At 44.9% G+C, this 20,959-nt stretch overlaps 1 protein-coding gene across 1 annotated transcript in view; it reads left to right on the top strand.

Moving 5' to 3' along the window:
- Positions 1-20,959, top strand: part of MYO5C (myosin VC) — a 107,613-nt gene that overhangs the window by 4,874 nt on the left and 81,780 nt on the right. Inside the window, exons 3-9 of the mRNA XM_065871728.1 lie at positions 4,164-4,329; positions 4,913-5,057; positions 8,312-8,468; positions 10,656-10,799; positions 11,570-11,651; positions 12,785-12,892; positions 20,687-20,793. Of these exons, the coding sequence (XP_065727800.1) occupies positions 4,164-4,329; positions 4,913-5,057; positions 8,312-8,468; positions 10,656-10,799; positions 11,570-11,651; positions 12,785-12,892; positions 20,687-20,793 (909 nt within the window). The remainder of the gene's footprint in view (positions 1-4,163; positions 4,330-4,912; positions 5,058-8,311; positions 8,469-10,655; positions 10,800-11,569; positions 11,652-12,784; positions 12,893-20,686; positions 20,794-20,959) is intronic.

Below are 20,959 nucleotides of genomic sequence, written 5' to 3'. Positions count from 1 at the left end.
AGGGTCCTCGATCATAACTACCATGATGTATAAAGGAGAAACTGTAGGGTGTGTGTGGGAGGGGAGCACCTTCGGCAGAGGGCACATGAGGGGGCACCTAACATGGCCAGCTGGTGCTGTGGATCCACCCGTGTGTTTGTAGCCCTCCCCACCTCCCTGCCTCCACCCCCCACTACCCTAATGAAGACATAAAGTGTCCTGCGTCAGCTGGGCCTCTCTCTGGAATGAGATGCAGTGGACAGGTCTGTGCTCTGTGCTGCCTTCCTGGGGATTCAGCAATGTTGGGAGAATGCTGAAAAATGATCACCATTTTGGTTTTATGGGTCTCAGCACAGAGACTGGGTGAAGATGAGAAACTTGGAGAGGAAGTAGTTTGAGCCCAAGACGTAAACTGGTAGAGAAAAACATCAAGATGGGAAGAGGAAGAGACATAGAAGAAGGGAGATAGAAAACAGGAAGGGAGGGCTTCCCTGGTGGCGCAGTGGTTGAGAGTCCGCCTGCCGATGCAGGGGACGCAGGTTCGTGCCCCGGGCTGGGAAGATCCCACATGCCGTGGAGTGGCTGGGCCCGTGAGCCATGGCCACTGAGCCTGCGCGTCCGGAGACTGTGCTCCGCAACGGGAGAGACCGTAACGGTGAGAGGTCCGTGTACCGCAAAAAAAAAAAAAAAAAAAAAAAAACAGGAAGGGAGAGGGAGGTGTGGGAGAATGGAGAGTCAGTCTAAGGATGGATAGAAACAGGTAAGAATTGGGACCTCCAGGAGGGAGTGTAACAGGGCAGTTGGAGGAGTGATGGGAGATGGGACAAGGGGACAGGAAGCCCAGCTGGGTAGGACATTATGAGGAAGCTCTGTGGTGCCGGTGTGGCAAGGGAGAGGCAAAGGATGACCAGGAGGTTGGGCAGTTGTCCCCATGGTAGAGCATGCTTGTGAAGAGTTCCTCTCAAAGGCTGGTCATGGCTTTCGATTACCAGTTTCTACGGATTTTATCTCCGCTTTAAGTTTCCATGATGAGTCGTCCTTTCCCCCCATAGTTGTAATGACATCCCACTGGATCCATAGCTAGGCTGACCTTAGGTTTTTAGAATCAAGTATCTGGATGCAGAATTGGACAAAGGATTCATGATCCATCTGGATGTCAGAGTTAGTCCTGGGAATTTCACATGAATATTAAAATGCTGGAATTTCCAAGGCATGGAAATGGTCTCTGCAGAGACAGGACATATTACTGCCAATCAGACTGTCCTGGATTTGGAGTCATCTCCTCAGATCCTGGGAAGGGAGATAAACATAGCAGTTAAGAGCACATCCTCTAGAATCAGACTATCTGAGTTCAAATCCTTCCCAGTCTGTGGCAGACTGTCTGGGTTCGGATCCCACTAAGTCTGTGACAGTGAGCCCCTCGGCTTCCTCACATGTCAGATGGAGTTAGTAACAAACAGCATATCACAGGGCGGCTGAAGATCAGATGAGATAATCCCTGGGAGCGTGTGTAAATGCAAAGGGGGAGGCAGAGGAGCTGCTATTTCCATTTAGCCTTTCCCTTCCCATCAGAAACTCCTTGGGGGCATTTATTGAGTATCTCCAGTGCAGTCAAGGTTCTGATTAGGGATCAGGTGGCTTTGGGGAGAAAAATCTCAGGGCAGCAGCTGCAGTGGCAGTTTGCTGCTTTAGTAATATGAGCAGGGCTTCAGGAGGCGACATTCCTGGCCCTGAATGAGCTGCTCAGAGGAGGGGGAGAGGCAGGTAAGATGGCAGGTGGCCAGGCTGCTTTTTTTTTTTTTAACATCTTTATTGGAGTATAATTGCTTTACCATGGTGTGTTAGTTTCTGTTGTATAACAAAGTGGATCAGCTATACATATGCATATATCCCCATATCCCCTCCCTCTTGTGTCTCCCTCCCACCCTCCCTATCCCACCCCTCTAGGTGGACACAAATCACTGAGCTGATCTCCCTGTGCTATGAGGCTGCTTCCCACTAGCTATCTATTTTACATTTGGTAGTGTATATATGTCCATGCCACTCTCTCACTTCGTCCCAGCTTACCCTTCCCCCTCCCCGTGTCCTCAAGTCCATTCTCTCCATCTGCATCTTTATTCCTGTCCTGCCCCTAGGTTCTTAATAAACTTTTTTCTTTTTTAGATTCCATATATACATGTTAACATATGGTATCTGTTTTTCTCTTTCTGACTTACTTCACTCTGTATGACAGACTCTGGGTCCATCCACCTCACTACAAATAACTCAATCTCGTTTCTTTTTATGGCTGAGTAATATTCCATTGTATATATGTGCCACATCTTCTTTATCCATTCATCTGTTGCTTTTTAACTTAACCCTTTATCTATACCATGAAGGACAAAGCCTGCTTTATGTAAGAAGATATCACCTCTGTTTCCAGCTGTCGAGCTCATGTTCTTCACATTCATATTTTCTCCCCTCCCCCAAAGACTGTCTGTTCTATTTGTCTTTCTCTCTCTCTCCTTCTGTTTCTTTCACACATAAGACACACACACACACACACACACACACACACACACACAATGGCTGAACTGGAAAAAGGAGGTTGTTGATTTAAAACATAATGGAGGGCTTCCCCGGTGGTTGAGAGTCCGCCTGCCGATGCAGGGGACGCGGGTTCGTGCCCCAATCTGGGAAGATCCCACATGCCGCGGAGCGGCTGCGCCCGTGAGCCGTGGCCGCTGAGCCTGTGTGTCTGGAGCCTGTGCTCCTCAGCGGGAGAGGCCACAACAGTGAGAGGCCCGTGTACCGCAAAAAAAAAACCCCGAAAAACTCAGGGTAAGTATAAATTATGTGTGAGCAGCACTTTATCTTATTCTCAAAAGTGTGTAGGTTAAAAATATCCTGCTTGGGGCAGGTCCATAAATATAATTGCATTGATAATGAGCAGGCAGCTGCTGTGAGGATCCATGCCCAGTTGTCCCGGATTGCCCTGAGCTGCTCTCCTTATGGAAAACAGTCCAACCAGCTAACAAACCAAACGCCTGTCAGTGTTGACCAGGCATCATGACGCAGGCTTCAGAGTCAGCCAGACCCATATGAACTGTGTGACCTTCAACAAGGAGCTTAACTTCTCTGAATCTGTCTCCTTAACGCATAGTTAGGGATGTCATGCCCTCCTTAGATAGCAGTTTTGAGGATCAGATGAAAAACCAGTGCTGAGTCCTTGGCACAGGGCCTGCAGAGTGGGCTCTTGCTAAGGGACAGCTGGGTCACTTTGTGCAGCTGTCCAGGACCAGGTATGGAAAGGAAGGCAGCTTGGGCGGTAGAAGGGAAACCAGCCTGCTGGGTGTCCTTGCTCAAGTCACTTCCCCAAGCTGTGAAGTGAAAGTGAAGGGAGGTAGAACAGGTGGTAATAAGGTCCCTTAATGCTCTGACATCTGCAAAGCCTGCAAGGCATGCTGACCTTGCCTTTATTCTGCTCAGACAGCTACTTTCAGAATATACATTGGTGAAATCTAGCAGATGACAGGCCATCCTGGGCCAGTTACTCAGCCCAGGGCTGAGAATCATAGAAATAGGCAGCCCTGCAGCCCTTGGGAACACAGGTGGCTGCAGACAGGAGCCACCTGTATAGGGGGCCCTCTCACAGAGAGACCATCATCCCACGCAGACTCCTTTAGATGCTTGTCACCACCACGAATGTCAACTTCCAACAGAGATTCGGCAACCTTAGAGCTTCAAGGGACCTTAGATCGTTGAGTCACTTTAGCAACAGAATCCTGTTTCCAAATGAAAACTTTCATGGCACCAGCAACTAAACCGCATGCAAGTAGAGCCCCTGTGGTAGCATTGGGATGGGATGCCCAGGTCCCTGACCATGTAACTTCCCTGCCACGCCTCATTGAGGCCTCTGTAGCTCTGAGGACCCCTGATCTGGTCCAGCCAGGCTTTTCACAGATGAGAGAAGGGAGGGCCAGAGAAGGTGAGTGACACACCCTAGGGCACACAGCCGATACCTTGATCACCTGGCTCCCAAAAGTCAGCCACGAAGGTTATTTTCTCGCTGCTATACATAAATTTGTTTTTTTAGAGTGTCAGGGGTCACTCCAAAGTGGGGTAGATAGGAAAGAGGACAGTGATTCAGCAGAAACACCAAAAAACTTTTACTTCCAGAACTTTAATTTCATCTTTGTCCACAGGAGCTGGATTATTCCGTTGATCCAGAATCTCTGCCTCCACTTCGGAATCCTGACGTCCTCGTGGGTGAGAATGACCTCACGGCCCTCAGCTATCTCCACGAGCCCGCTGTGCTCCACAATCTCAGAATCCGCTTTGCAGAATCCAAACTCATTTACACCTACAGTGGTAAGGAGAGCAATTCTAGGAGCGCAGGAATGACACTGAAACTTAATGCTCGTTGTCTAGAGCATCCTGATTATGTTTTATATTATGTTTATATTAGAAATGTTGACTCTGTCAAAATGTGTAATCACACCTAAAAATTTGCCCAGATTTCTATCTAAAAGGTACACACATCTGATCTTAGAGTTTGTTATAAAGCGAAGTATCTAGGTGGGGAGAGTCTTCAACAAAAACTAAGATTGGACTACCAAGAAAAATATACGTGGTTAAAGCTTGTGTGTGAGTTTCTCATTGGATATGATAAGTTTATTACTTATTTTGGGCAGTGGTATTATCATTATGTTTACACTGAGAATTGTAAGAGCCTCTCAGTTTTAGGGCATTGCCACCTGTCATCTCACCTAACCTTCAGAGTAGCCTAGAAATGTAGGTGACCTCAGCAGGGAACTGAGATTCGGAGCATTAAGTGACCTGCCCAGAGTCACACAGGAGATTTAATAAGTGACAGAGCTGCGGTTTCTCAAAAGAACTTGGAGAAAGAGGTGACACTAAGAATCCCATCACTGCGTCTGACATCTTTCCTCAGGAATCATCCTGGTGGCCATGAATCCTTACAAGCAGCTGCCGATATATGGAGATGCCATCATCCACGCCTACAGCGGGCAGAACATGGGCGATATGGACCCGCACATATTTGCTGTGGCAGAAGAGGCATACAAGCAGATGGCCAGGTAGCCTCCTGCCAGGCAGGGCTTCCTCTTGCTCTCCCGGTGCTCCTGCATTTGCTGGGCCTTCACATTGATGGTCGTTAAAAGTGACCATCAATCAGACCGGTGGGGGTGCTTGGTAGAGTAGACTGACTGTACCAAGTAGCAGATGACTGTTTGCTCTATTACTGTCTAAACCAAGTTTCCTGATTTTGCCCCTTCTAGGTAGTCAAGTCAGTCCTACCGATCTGGGAGTAGCCGATGCTTTTCTTGCAGTGTGTTTGGTTGGAAGAAAACTGATTTATTCTTCACTGTGAGATGCTTAAGCATTTTTACCCACCCATGGCAGCAGACTAATGATAGATGAGCACAGGTTTTAGCTGTAGGAGATTGGGGGTTTTATTCTAATTTTGCCACTTGTTTTTTGTATGGCCTGTGAAGTTATTGTTTTGCTAGCAAACAAGGAGGCTTTTATGAAAAGCCTCCCGTGGACCAGGCACTGTGCACACACTCTCACACATCATCTTGAGTGCCCTCCCAAGAGTGTGTGATGAGGATGCCTGAGCAGTAGTCAGACAACTGAGATGTGAAGCCATCCACCCAAGGTCACCCAGCAAGAGAAAGGCAGAGCTGGGATTTGTGCTCAGACTTCTAGACTCCATGTGTAATTTCTTTTCCCCGTAACTATCCTGTTTTGGCTTCAACATCCTGATCTGTAAAAGGATCTTTGTAGATCCTTACAGTTTGCAAAAGAGCTTTCACAGGCAGTGGTCTCCTTTGAGTCTTAGAACACCTCTGTGAAGTCTGTTGAACCGCCATCATGACCTTATTTCACAGATAAAACCCGAGACACAGGACCTGGGTCTGCTACGTTTACTTCATAACCCTGGGCACATCCCTGATCTCCCTCAGCTTCAGGATCCTCATCTGTGAGCTGGATGCTCAGAGAGCACCCATTCCAAGCTCTGCTTATAACCAGGAAAAAACAATGGTGGCTTATACAAGGTAGAAATGCATGATTCTCTCCTGCAGAGAAGTCTGATGGGCAGTCCAGGGCTAGCACACCACCTCTACCAAGTCATCAAGGATCAGTGCCTTCTAGCTTCCCAGTCCTTGGCGCGGGATCCTTGGCTTCAGGGCCAAGCAAGTACTCAGCCTTCTTTCTCTCTTTTCTAGGCTACAGAGTGTCCCAGGGGAAGGGTGTGCCCCTCCTGGTTAAGGAGCCCTCCCAGAAGCCCCCACAGAGCACTTCTGCTCATAGTTCATTGGTCAGGTCCTACTCACATGACCATGCCTAGCCACAGGGGAGGCTGGGATATGTAGTCTTTCATATACACAGCAACATGTCCACTAAGAATTGGGGCCTAGTCCCTAAGAAGCAGGGGAGGATGAATGTTGGGTAGAGAATTACTGATTAAAAGCCAGTAACCTGGGACACCTGAACCCCACGTCCTCAGTCTCAGCAGGTGCCCTCCATGCCTCGTGCACCTGTCAGCCCACAGCAGATTGTGTGACTCCCTCTCTTTTGTATACACATCAGAGGCTGGGAGCCCAGCCAGGCTCAGAGGACGCCAGCTGGACCCGAACCTGCCGTCCCCACTCTGGTGCTGTGACGAATGACGTAAAAGTCTCCCCCCTTTCCTAAGCCCTGCGGGTAGTGTGGAGGCTCATGAGCAGAGGGCAGCCAAGCCCGATGGTACCAGAAAATGAAAGATCCTGGAGGTTCCAAAAAAAGTTGCCAATTACCTTGGCTTCTGCCACAGCAAGGTTCTTTCCGGTGCTAAAACACCCGTGGTTCTGGGATTTACCCTGGCCCCTGCAGGTCTCCAGGGCATCTGCAAGATTAGAGTCGGTGTGGCTCAGAGCCTGACAGGCCGGGACTGCTCCTGGGTGTCAGTAGCATGAGCTCGTTCGAGCTGCAGGACTGAGCCAGCTTCAAGCTTGAAGAGCCAGTTTCCCCTGGAGGTCTGTCTACCTGTAATAGCAGAACCGAACCTAAGGCAGGCTCTCACTGGACTTGCTGATGCTAGACTAGGAGTCCGGAGAGCCCAGCTTTAGTAACCCCAGTCCCACTCCATGCAGCTGAGGGGCGCTGGGAGTGTCGTTCACCTCCTGAGCATCTTGGCTTCCTCAGGCCAGGCTCCTGAGGCCAGGAGCTCTCTCTCTAAGGTCCGCTCCAGTGTTCACAGGAAGGTTGTGTGTTCTGTGCCTCGCTGAGTCACTGTTCTACTCATCTGTAAAATGGATACACAGTGTGTGGCATAGGATTTTTGTGAGGCTTAAATGAGAATCCCTGTAAAGTTTTCACCAAGCACCTGGCACGTAAGTGGTGCTAGGACAGCACTATAATAAGGTTCTGCCATCATGATCTCATGACACAAAAAGTTTAATGCATTTTTTAAGATCTCTAGGTTGTGTAACAGAGCATGTTGGCTTATGGAGCACACGTGTTCCCAAGCACATTTCAAGTAATTTCTCTCCAAGTGATGTCTTTAAAATGGTTTTATATTTAAGTGGGGATATACAGAAAGGAGTTGACATAGGCTTGAGACTGCTATCTTTAGAAACCTGCTTGCAGGTTTGACCTGTGGCCAACCTCTGGGAACTCGGATTTCAGGAAGGTCCTCAGCATTTCCTAATTGCTAAGAGTGGCTCACTGCACCTAAACTGTTTGTGTGAACAATGTGGTCCTGCTGAATATCTGCTTTCCTTCTGGGCATCTGGAATTTTGGTGTGTGATAGCAGAGGATGCCTGTGCGACCGGCCCCCAGTAAAAACCCTGGACACTGAGTGTCTATTGAGCTTCCCTGGTAGACAGTGTTTCCCGTGTGTTGTCGTAATTCATTGCTGGAGGCAGTAAGTGCATCCTGTGTGACTCCACTGGGAGAAGGCTCTTGGAAGTTTACACCTGGCCTCCTCTGGACTTGGCCCTGTATGCCTTTTCCCTTTGCTGATTTGCTTTGTATCCTTCTGGTGTAATAAATCTTAGCCATGAGTGCGAATGTGTGCTGAGTCCTGGGAGTCCCGCTAGTGGATCACTGGTCTGGGATTGCTCTTGGGGACTCTCAGCACAGGGGACACAACACGAAACAAAGCTGTGTGTTCAGCAGGATCACAGAGAAAAAGACTAGAAGGAAATTCACTGGTGCGTTAAAAAGAGTTACTTTCAAGGGATAAAGTCCCTTCTTCGGGCTTATCTGCATTTTTTTTGATGAGTATATATTGCCTAATAGGAAGAAATGAATATTTTTAAGAATCCTTTTATTTATTTGCTTTAGAAATAATAAAAATCAGTCAATAATTGTAAGCGGGGAGTCGGGTGCTGGAAAGACAGTATCTGCTCGCTATGCCATGAGGTACTTCGCCACCGTCAGCAAGTCCAGCACTAATGCTCGCGTGGAAGACAAGGTTCTGGCGTCGAACCCCATAACTGAGGTGTGTACCCGGTGGGGGTGGGGAGTGAGGACAGAGGCAGAGGCGTGTATGGAGAAGTGGGCTGGTTCGTGTATACAGGCATACCTCGCTTTGCAGATATTGCTTTTTTTCTTTTCTTTTTTAACTAGTTAAAGGTTTATGGCAATACTGCATCGAACAAGTCTATCAGCGCATTTTTCCAACAGCATTTGCTCACTTTTGTCTCTGTGTCACGTTTTGGTAACTCTCGCAGTATTTCAAACCCTCCTCCAGCAAAAAGATTCTGACTTGCTGAAGGGTCAGATGGTGGTTAGCATTTTTTAGCAATAAAATATTTAAAATTAAGGTGTGTACATTGTTTTTTTAGACATAATGCTGTTTCACTCTTAATAGACTACAGTATAGTGTAAACATAACTTTTGTATGCCCTGGGAAACCAAAGAATTTGTGTGACTTGCTTTATTGTGACATTTGCTCTATTGCGGTGGTCTGGAACTAAACCCACCATATCTTCAAGGTATGCCTGTATGTTGTCCTTGTTAACTTGAGTTCCCTTCCTTTAAAAACCAAAGAGGTGAGGGCAGGGAAGGAGCAAGGAAGTCTGTTCCCCGGTGGGATTTGAAGGAGATTGGGGCATAGATTACTGCTTCCAAGGCCTCTCTCCTCTACCTGCTGGGCTAGAAATTCTACCATCAGGATTTCAGGAGTCCCCTGTTTACATTTATATCCCAGGGGAAATTTCCTCAACCACAGAGACAACTGGTACACCAAGACCAGTGGTGTTCTCCAGCCAAACCAGCACCAACTTTCATGAGCTGATTGTTAAACAATCAAGAATTCTTTTGCAAGTTATTGTTAAACCTTTGGTAGTTTGAAATCAGTCATGGTGGAAGTATTTACACCTTACAAATTGGCAAATGTCACATATCCAGGCTGTTCCTCCTTCCCTCCCCGAGAGTGATTCATTAGCACACCACTGACTGGCTCAGATATGTGGGCAAGGCCAACCATGATGGCACCCAGTGGTAAGGAGACAACCTTCAAGGAAGAAGGGGCATCTGACAGCTTACGAGAGGGCCCAGAGGCCAACTCTGGCTGCCTTGCAAATTGGGAAGAGGATTGATTTGGATTTATTTGGAAGCATAGCAAATAATCAAGAACGTTAGATTCCTAGACCCTTTCTCCCTGTTTTCTTGAATCAAAATCCTCCATGAATATTTATCAGACCACCTATTTTGTTTAAGCCACTGTGCCGAAATAATACAGGAAGTAATGAAAATAAGGTCCAATCCCCAAGTTTTAAGACTCCTCTAACATAACATATTTTAAATTTTAATAGAAAGATAAATCATGATCCAAGATGGCAGTAAAAAGGTTGTCAAGAAGCACTACCCTGTTAAATGCCCAGTGGATGATATCGTGTGGTTATTTGTTTAGGGTTGGTCTCACCTGCTATTGTAAGCTCCATGAAGGCAGGACCATGTCTACTTTGGTTTACCTTTGCCTGCCAGTAAATAAATACATGTTGTCCAAAAGCATGACGGCCTGGACAGGAATGCGACGTGTGTGCATAGGAAGGGTACTTCCAGATAGAAGGTGCCCAGGAAGGGAGAGCAGGGTGGGCAAGAGGAGAGACAGAATTCAGTGGCAGAAGTAAAAAAGAAACAATCATGCTCAGTGTGGGAGGGATGGAGGAAGGCAGTTTTTTGGTTGAGTAGAAAGTTCGAGTAGGGAAGTGGTAAGGGATAAGGACAGAAATAAAGGTTGGGTGGAGGATGTAGACTTTGAATTGAGCATCTCTAATATTTTAGGCATAGATGAGTTGAGGCACTGTATATTATCTCATTTAATTCTCCCAACTCTGTAAGATGCATCCTTCCCCATATTACAGCTAGAGAAATTGAGACTTGGAAAGATGGAATAACTTTTCTAGCATCACACAGATAGTAAAAAAAGGAACCTGGGGCCTTGAAACATCAGAACCCGTGTGTTTTCTCATCCCGCTCAGTGTCTACCAGTAAGATTGAGGAGAGCCTTAGAGGTGAGACTGAGGAGACCTAAGGATGTGTCTTATTCCTTGCGAGCCCCTGCCTCCCGGCTGCCCCCTATAATCAGACTTTTCCCCAGCATACAGGACTGGAATTTACTGTAACTGCTCCAATAATATTGATGCAAAGGTTTTTTTAATGTTGTTACTATGTTTTGTAGGCTGTTGGAAATGCCAAGACCACCCGCAATGACAACAGCAGTCGGTTTGGGAAATACACAGAAATCAGTTTTGATGAGAGAAATCAAATTATAGGAGCCAACATGAGAACTTACCTGCTGGAGAAATCCAGAGTTGTCTTTCAAGTAAGGATAAAAATATTAAATTTCCTTTTCCCCAACTTTTGTAGTATGGTTCACATTCATATATTCATTCGACAACCTACATTGTTCTGTGACTTGAAGAATACAGTTTTCCTATATTTCGTTTGCAGTTTGGGTTATTTTATTTTCTATTTCTTTTTTTTTTTCCTATTTCTTAAAAATGAAAATTGATGAGTAGGTGCAGTATTAGTGGAATTATATGGTTGAGGGAAAAGTTTATGACTTTCAGTTTTAGGCACGTAAGTCCTTAGCATTTAAAAATCAAGTTTATCTTTCTAGAACACAAAGACTACTTGAAATAGACAAAGCTGTTAGACTGGCTTTTGTATCAGGAAGGGAATGGGATCAGATCTAGAGAGGCGGGGTTTAAGAAAAAGGCTTCTGTCCATAAAATGGAGAAAATTCTCATCGTTTTGGCCCAGAAGGAGAGTAACAGTAAACCTTGTATTGCAGGGAGTTTCTTTAAAGTTTCACCTGGTACTAACTACATTATTTCCATTTCGTAGAATGTTTCGTTTAATAACATTTTCTCTGTGGTGGTTATTTGGAAGGTGATCTTGGGCCACCAGTTCTCCCTCTGTGAGCCAGTGGAGGCAAGAAGTTGGGTCACAGCAAAAACACACGTAGATGTCCGTGTCCGTGAGAGCAGAACTGTCAATCCAGATTAGCCATCTAAGACCCTCTTGTTGAAAACCTCACATTTTCATTTGTAAAGGGCCTGTGTAATTTCAGGGCTTTTCTTTATTTTACAGTCAGAAAATGAGCGAAATTACCACATTTTCTATCAGCTTTGTGCGTCTGCACAGCAGTCGGAATTTAAACATCTTAAATTGGGTACGTAATGCATGGTGTGTGGAAGAGTCTCTTTTTTATGTAGGAATTTAAATTCTAGGTTAATTTCATCTTATAATATCGTCACTTAAAAAAAAAAAAGTATTCTGTCCAAAAACATAAGATCCTTGGGTTCCAGGGGTGGAAATGATGCATTTAACTAAGGAAATAGATTAGTTAGGGGCAAAGGGAGTCCAGGAATAGGGGACCCCTTCAACTCCAGGGTTCTTTTCAAAGCTCCAGAGTGATTGTCGTCCATCCAGCTAGAGCTACCTGAAGAAGGCCTTCTGACCACTGGGACTTACTGATCTAAGTCCCCAAACTTTTCTTTTAATCTGAACTTCTTGGATGGTCATTTTTCTAACAGCTATGACATATTTCCATGTCTTCTGAGACAGAGTACCTCTATCATAATTTGAATTTCCTTGATGACTCAAAATCATTATTAATTGTAACCATAGTTAATGAGCTATTTGTCGGATCATGCAAATGGCCCGACTCCGGTGGTATCTTGGCTCTCCTGTCTTGGTCGTTTGTGCCATGTCGGTAGACAGAATTGTCTAGTGTCTCGGAGTTGAATGCACACTCCCTAATCCTGGAGAACTTACTTGCACTTGTAGAATCTAAGTTTCTTCAGATTTCGTAGAATGATAATATCCATGCCTTGTCTGCCAAATAGAATGTGAAGAGCGAACATGGAAGAGCTTTCTGAAGGCTCCCCTACTATTCAAATATTAGATGCATATATGGTTATTATCTTGGCCATAGTGATGTTTTTATACCGGTATATGTTTATCAAAACTTATCAAGTTTTCTACAGTTAATCGTACGTTCAGTAAACCTCAGTAATGCTGTATAAAGTTATTAGGTATGGGAGCAAAAACCATGCGCTCTGGAGTCAGGCCGGTGTTTTAATTCTTGCCCTGCGGTCAGCTGTGGGTCCATGAGCAGGCCACTTCACTTTTCTGAGCCTCAGCTACTGAGTGAGCACCGTAGAATTCTAAGGAATAAGTGGAAAGACATTTGTGAAGTGCTTAAGATAGCACATTAAGTGTGAACTTTCCTTCTCGCTTCTGATGTACATGTACGTTCAAATTTCTGTGTCACAGATATCACAGCCTGACTTTTGATTTCAGGGAGTGCAGAAGAATTTAATTATACGAGAATGGGGGGCAGTACCATCATTGAGGGCGTGAATGACAGAGCCAACATGATAGAGACTCAGAAGACCTTCACACTACTGGGTAAGTGAAAGCATCCTATCCCAGGAGTGGCCATTTTCTCCAAAAAGGCTGGGATGCCCAGCATGCATGTGTTCTGAAGACACCTAATAAATTCTAATTTTAAGATGAGCCAATCAAAAAACATATTTGGAGACCAAGCGGTCAAAAAGGTGCTTTTCCCTTAAAAGATATAGAAATCAACTCTGTGCTCTATGATGATCTAGATGGGTGGGATTGAAGAGGGGGTGAGAGGGAGGGGATATATGTATACATATAGCTGATTCACATCGTTGTAGAGCAGAAACTAACACAACATTGTAAAGCAGCTATACTCCAATAAAAATGAATGAATGAATAAATAAATAATTTTAAAAACCCTATGGCAGGGACTTCCCTGGTGGTCCAGTGGTAAAGAATCCACCTTGCAATGCAGGGGACACGGGGTCGATCCCTAGTCAGGGAACTAAAATCCCACATTCCACCAGGCAACTAAGCCTTTGTGCCACAACTACTGAGCTCATGTGCCTCAACTAGAGAGCCTGAGTGCTGCAAACTACAGAGCCCACATGCTCTGAAGCTGCGCTCCACAACTACAGAGCCCATGCACTCTGGAACCCGGGTGCACAACTACAGAGCCCACACACCCTGGAGCCTGCGTGCCACAACTAGAGAAGAGAAAACCTGCATGCCACAACTAGAGAGAAGCCCTCATGCCGCTATGAAGAGCCTGCTTGCCACAACAAAAGATCCCCGATGCCTCAACGAAGATCCTGTGTGCTGCAACTAAGACCCAAGACAACCAAAAAAATAAATAAATAAAATCCTTAAAAAAAAGAGAAACCTTATGGAAGGGGCACCAAATTATAGCAGTGGTCAAAGTATTCTTCACCTCCATGGGCTCACAGTAAAAAAAAGTTTTACTGGGCTTCCTTGGTGGTGCAGTGGTTGAGAGTCCACCTGCCGATGCAGGGGACACGGGTTCGTGCCCCGGTCTGGGAAGATCCCGCATGCCGCGGAGCAGCTAGGCCCGTGAGTCATGGCCACTGAGCCTGCGCGTCTGGAGCCTGTGCTCCGCAACGGGAGAGGCCACAACAGTGAGAGGCCCGCGTACCGCAAAAAAAAAAAAAAAAAGTTTTACTTAAGAATATTCTTGGGAGGGTGGGATGAATTGGGAGATTGGAATTGACACATATACACTAATATGTATAATAGATAACTAATGAGAACCTGCTGTATAGCACAGGGAGCTCCACTTCAGTGTACAGTAGAAACTAACACAACATTGTAAAACAACCATACCCCTATTAAAAAAAAAAAAAGGAAAAAAGAATATCCTTGAAGAAGCAATAAAAATAATTAATTTTATTAAAAAGTAAATAAATGATCTTAACTAAGAGTATAACTCTTTGAGAAACAGTGACTTATTGCCAGTGGTTCTGAATACTAGAATGTCAGATCACCCGAGAAGATTTTTTTTTTAATTCTAATATCTAGATATCACCCCAGACCTACTAAATCTGAATGAGAATATTTGAGAACAATGATATACCTAAAAGAGAAGAAATAATCATGTAGAAGCTTCTCATTCTAATATGTGAACTGTGTGAAAACCTCAAGATAGACCTTTCAAATAAAAAGTGTCTAACTTTGGGCTTCTTCCTTTCCATCAGGAATTTATGAACTAGCATTCAATTTCTACCCTAATCAGCCGTTCTAACAAAACTTCTAATTTTAAAAAGATCAGATCTTTTTTTTGCTACAAAATTTAATTTTGCAAAGTTCACTTAAACTGAACAAAAGAAAATCTTTGTAGAGAAATATGCAGCTCTTAATGTTGCTCCACATGCATGCATCGGACATGGCTATGAGTCCTCTAAGAACAAGAACTTTATCTTTCTTAAAATGGCAATTTATTATTATCTCTTGTGATTCCAGGCTTACTGGGCTCACCTGGGCACTTCTTACTTGGGGATTCTCGTATGATGGTGGCAAGGGCTGGATCAACTGAGGGCTTCTTCTGTCACATGGGCTGGGATGGCTAGAACTACTGAGGGCTGGGTGGGCATTTCTCTTCCTCCACGTGGCCTTCCTCACAGCATGCCGGTCACATGTGGCTAGCTTCTCCCAGAGCTAGTTCCAACAGGCTCACGTGGACTCTGCAGGTTTTTTTATGAACCAGCCTCGGAAGCAGTGCAGCATCACTGCTGCTGTGTGCTAATAATCAAAAGCAAGGCATAGGGCCAGCTCAGACCTTTGACCCACGGGGAGAAAACTACACAGGGCATGAACAATGGGAGGGTAATGCATTGGGGGTCGTCTTTGGAGAGTAGCCAGCACAGTAGCTGTTGGGGATGTTGTGAGGGTTAAGAGATAACGTCTCTTGGTTTATGAACTGTGGCGTGCTCTATCAGAATGAGAGATCAGTACACATTTAATAAAAGCATGACCTCAAAGTATGAATCACTAAAAAATGTCCTAGGCCAGAGGTTGGCAGATTGCAGCCTGTTTTTGTAAATAAAGTTTTATTGGAACACAGCCACGCTCATTTAAGTATGATCTATGGCCGTTTTCATGCTATGGTGGCAGAGTTGAGTACTTGTGCCATAGACTCTATAGCCTGCAAAGCCTAATAAGGAAACGTTTGCTGACCCTTGTCCTAGGTGATAGAGTGAGCATAGTTGATGGGTTCCTTATAGTTTTCTTGCAATTTGTGAAAAGATTCGTGGGTGGAGTCATGAAGCTAAGCTTCAACCCCAGTGCGTTTAAACATGGATGTCCCCTGAGGACCCCTGGCCAGGCAAAGAAGTTTGAGCAGGCTTCGGAGGTCTGTTTGCTGCTGTGGGGTAGATTCATGCGTGGAACTCACTATAACTTTGAGATTGCCATCATCCAGTGACCCCCACAGCCAATAATCTCATGCTGTGTGTTGATTTCATGGTCTCTAAACCTGCGTTGCCCAACACAGTTAACTACTAGCCACAAGTGACTGTTTACATTAATTAAAATGAAATAAATTTTAAAATTCATTTCTCAGTTGCACTAGACATGTTTCAAATGCTCATAACCATATGTAGCTAATAGCTGCCATATTGTTCAGCACAGATAAAGAACATTTCATCCCCAAGGAAAGTTCTATCCAATAGCATGTCTCCAGCAATGTGAATATCTCGTGTATACTGCTTGTGCCATTGGCTTTGTCCTCTTGTTTGTGTCTCAGTGTTATCATCTTAGACAGAGACCCCCTCAAGGGCAGACTGCCCAACACGAATCATACATTCGGGCAGATACCTTTTTTAAATGTAATTGCTAAACACGTACTTGTTGGTTGATTTGTCCATTGCTGTGGTTTGCTCTGGAGACAGTTTGGAGAAACAGACAAGGTTAGCAGTGAGGTCATCTAGTTCAGTACACAAATCCACTTCACAACACGCCCAGTAAGCAGACTTCTGGGATCTGCTCAGACTTCTTTGCCTGGTGCAGGGTCATAGGGAACCATCGCTTTTATACACCCTGGGGTGAGCTAAGGCAGCTTCATGACTCCGCAGGTCTTTTCTCACACTGCAGTGGTCACTGGCGGTACACTGGTTAGCCATGATATACCCGGTGTGATTGTAACTTTGGCAGGTTCCCTAACCCTTCTATGCCTTAGTTTCCCCCTCTGTAAAATGGGAACAGTACTAGTACTTTATATAGTTGTTGTAAGCATTAGACGAGGTGATATGTAGAAAGTACTAAGGATAATGGCAGCTGCAGAGCTTCATTTGCTTTCCCTTCTGGCTCTGCTTCTGAGGTACTAAAATGGTTCTGAGACCCAATTCCAGTGTGTGCTGGGGGGGGAGGGGAGGGGAGGGGGGTCCCCACACCAAGTGATTCTCTGGACACCAGCTGTGTGTCCTACAATTCGCCTCAATTCTGACACTATCTACCTGGAGAAAGCCTCAGATCCCACAGGTTGAGGGCTCAGTTCCACAGGACTGCCCCCAGCCCACCCCGCTTCAGATCAGGTTGTCACCTGTGATTGTAACCGAATGGCTGTAATCACAGGTTCCCACAACCACCTCCTTGGATTCAGTTAATTTGCTAGAACAGCTCACAGAACTCAGAGAAACATTTTACTTACTAGATCATCAATTTATTATAAAAGGATAGAACTCAGGAACAGTCATTTGGAACAGATACACAGGGGCAAGTATGTGGGAAGGAGCACAGAGCTTCCATGCTGTCTGAGTGTGTCATTCTCCACAATCCCCACGCATTCACCTGGGGGCTTGCAAACCTCGTGCTTTTGGGTTTTTATGGAGACTTCATTACATAGGCACCGTTGATTAAATCATTGGCCATTGACAGTTCAACTTCTAGCCCCTCTCTGCTCCCTGGAGTTTGAGGGCTGAGACTGAAAGTTCCAACTCTCAATCACAGGGTCGATTCCCCTGGCAACCAGCCCCCATCCTCACATGACCTAGGGGCATTCCAAAATTGCCTCATTAACAACAAAAGACATCTTAATCTCTCTCAGAAGTTAGGAAGTTCCCCTGGTTTTAGAAGTTCTGTGTGTTAAGAAACTGGATGAAGCCCAAGTATATACTACTTAGTTTAAATCACAATATCACAGGTACTTTAGCTAGCCACAATTTACCCACTGAGGAAGCAGAATGGGGGTGCATTTTGATCAAGAGCTCATTTCCTTTGTTCTTCTGCTGACTCTCATTTAATTCATCCTTTGATCTTTGCCTAGCCATTAAGATCTCTGACAGAAAGAATACTCTGGAAACAGACCTATCCTGGACCTCAGGCTCAAGAAACTTGACCACTATGTTTCTCGTTGAAATCTACCTCAGGCCAGTGGCGCTTTTGCAGTGATTTTATCTTACTAAAAGTAATTACTTAAGTGAGGTCTTAAGTTCTTTCTTTGACATCATTGCTTTGCAGTTGTTATTTCACTTTTGTCAGTTTTGGAAAGCATGGGGTAAGTAAGCAATGGATCATACAGAGACTGGGAGTGCCAGAGCAGATTCCCAAACTTTGTATATTTAGTTGCTTTTCTTCATCACTTACCTGTCATTTATCATGGTGATGCTCAGGGGTTTATTTCTGTTAGAATCGTCTGTCCTTCAGATGTAGGCATTAGCGCGAAATGGAACAGCTGCAAACGCCTGGACTCAGATTGAACTGGAGGCTTCCATGTAATTTTGGTTTGAAATTTTTTTTTTAAATTTTTATTGGGGTATAGTTGTTTTACAATGTTGTGTTAGTTTCTACTCTACAGCAAAGTGAATCAGCTATACGTATACATATATCCCCTCTTTTTTTGGATTTTCTTCCCATTTAGGTCACCACACAGCACTGAGTAGAGTTCCCTGAGCTATACAGTAGGTTCTCATTAGTTATGTATTTTATACATAGTATCAATAGTGTATATGTGTCAATCCCAATCTCCCAATTCATCTCCCCCGCCCCGCCCTTTCCTCCTTGGTATCCATACATTTGTTCTCTATGTCTGTGTCTCTATTTCCATTTTGTAGATAAGCTTGTCTATACCGATTTGTTCAGATTCCACACGTATGTGTTAATATACGATATTTGTGTTTCTCTTTCTGACTTACGTCACTCTGTATGACAATCTCTAGGTCCATCCCCGTCTCTACAAATGACCCAATTTCATTCCTTTGTATGGCTGAGTAATATTACATTGTATATATGTGCCACATCTTCTTTATCCATTCCTCTGTTGATGGACATTTAGGTTGCTTCCGTGTCCTGGCTATTGTAAATAGTGCTGCAATGAACATTGGGGTGCATGTGTCTTTTTGAGTTAATGGTTCTCTCTGAGTATATGCTCAGTAGTGGGATTGCTGGGTCATATGGTAGTTCTAGTTTTAGGTTTTTAAGGAACCTCCATACTGTTCTCCATAGTGGCTGTATCAATTTACATTCCCACCAACAGTGCAAGAGGGTTCCCTTTTCTCCACACCCTCTCCAGCATTTATTGTTCATAGATTTTTTTGGTGATGGCCACTCTGAGTGGTGTTAGGTGATACCTCATTGTAGTTTTGATTTGCATTTCTCTAATAATTAGTGATGTTGAACATCTTTTCATGTGTTTGTTGGCCATCTCTATGTCTTCGTTGGAGAAATGTCTATTTAGGTCTTCCACCCATATTTTGATTGGGTTTTTTTTTTTTTTTGATATTGAGCTGCATAAGCTGCTTGTATATTTTGGAGATTAATCCTTTGTCAGTTGCTTTGTTTGCAAATCTTTTCTCCCATTCTGAGGGTTGTCTTTTCGTCTTGTTTATGGTTTCCTTTGCTGTGCAAAAGCTTTTAAGTTTCATTAGGTCCCATAGGTTTGAAATCTTTTATGACTTTGATTTTGTGTGATCTTAGTAGAGAGAAGTCTCTCCAGGTTTGGAAATTATTTAAGAACGTGACCTAGCTGCCATTGAGATAGTCCAGATGTCCTCAAGTCAGAAGCAGAAGGTGGCTGCAGTGGCTCTTACGGGGCATTTAGGACCTGCTGCTCTTTTGCTGGAGGAGTCGAGGGTCTCCTGTTAACTGGAAAAAATGCACAACCTAAAAGTTGAGAATTATGTTTTATTTGGAGGACAAAACTGAGGACTTAAGCCTGGCACACAGCCTCTCAGCTAGCTCTGAGGGACTGCTCCCAAGAGGTAAGGGAGGAGCCAGGATATGTAGGAGTTTTAAGTCAGAACATCAAAAGATTACGGTTAATTAAAGAAAACCAGACATCTCAAATTAAGGAATTTAGCACTTTTCTATTTATGGGAAGATTCAAGAGTCTGGGTTCATTGAAATCATTCCTTTGATACGCACCTTAGCTATCTAGGACCCGTATCCTGCTTTTCTCCATCCGGAATCCCTTCAGGGTGCACCATTGTGGGCAGCGATAGTGGCTGATGGTCTGATGGCCACAGCATCCATTGTTTGATGATATGGCAGGCAACATTTTTCATTCACGAGTGATATTCCACATACATTGGTCGGGGTCCCATCGAGGAAACATGGGGCACATTCAAATAGGATGAAAGGAGGAGGGCTTATTTATGAAGGGAGCAACTACAAACTGTGTGGGGCTAAGGGGGCTCTGAGGAGCAGTAGGGACCTGGAAACAGCAGCGCTTTCTGTTCAGGCACAGAGCCTGAAGGGAAGGGTGGGGAAAGTCAGTGCTGACTCGGAACAGTAACGTTCTGTCAGTTGGCAACACAGCCAGGCTGAGGCAACTTTGCAGGGAAAGAGATGGGGAGATGTACCCAGCACCTGTCTCCTCCTGCTCTCTGATCTCCTGCCAGGGTCCCCACTGGTCAAACCCCACCAGAACCCGTTGCCTTGGTCCAAACAGGCCAGTCCCCTGGGGCAGAGAGCAGGGTGCAGAGCTGGAGGGGCAAATGAAATCCATCCAGCATCCATCATAAAAAGCATCCAGAGAGCTTATGAGCAAAAAAGAAAAAAAAAAAAAATTAACAAGAAAGCACAGCACACAGAATGAATGAGAGCTGGTTCTCCCAGGAACCCGACATGAAGTGGTTACTCAGATACTAATTTCTGTGTTGAACTTCCTAGCAGCCACAGCAAAAGGGAAACCTGGTGGGTTGTACAGCTCACATTGTGTGTCTGCACACGTCAAACTAGAAAGACAGTGAACTGGATTTTCCCTGGGGTCTACTCATTGTTCCCTGTCCCAGCTCTTGGCACTGATGGTACTAGAGTGTCATGAGAGAATTCAGGTGTTTATCTTACTAGTAACTGAGCAAGAGAAGAAATGCAGTATTCCTAATTTGGGAAAAATTTTGTTTTCAGGTTTCAAGGAAGAGTTTCAGATGGATGTTTTTAAGATCCTGGCAGCCATCCTACATCTGGGCAATGTGCAGATCATAGCAGTGGGCAACGAGAGATCGGCGGTCAGTGTAAGATATGTGTTTGCTTCACCCTTCCTGTGTTGGGAGGATTATCAGTAGAAACCTCTCATGGTTACCCTGCTTTTGCATTTTAGCACCAGGCACATTGGGCCTACTGGGGAGACCAGTTTAACAGGAACAAGGAAGGTAGGAGTTTCCATGGGTTACCTTCAAA

This window comes from Phocoena phocoena, chromosome 2 (genome assembly GCF_963924675.1).
Source record: "Phocoena phocoena chromosome 2, mPhoPho1.1, whole genome shotgun sequence".
Lineage (NCBI taxonomy): Eukaryota > Metazoa > Chordata > Mammalia > Artiodactyla > Phocoenidae > Phocoena > Phocoena phocoena.
Note: the sequence above shows the minus strand (reverse complement) of the source record. Positions and strands in the feature narration are given on the sequence as shown.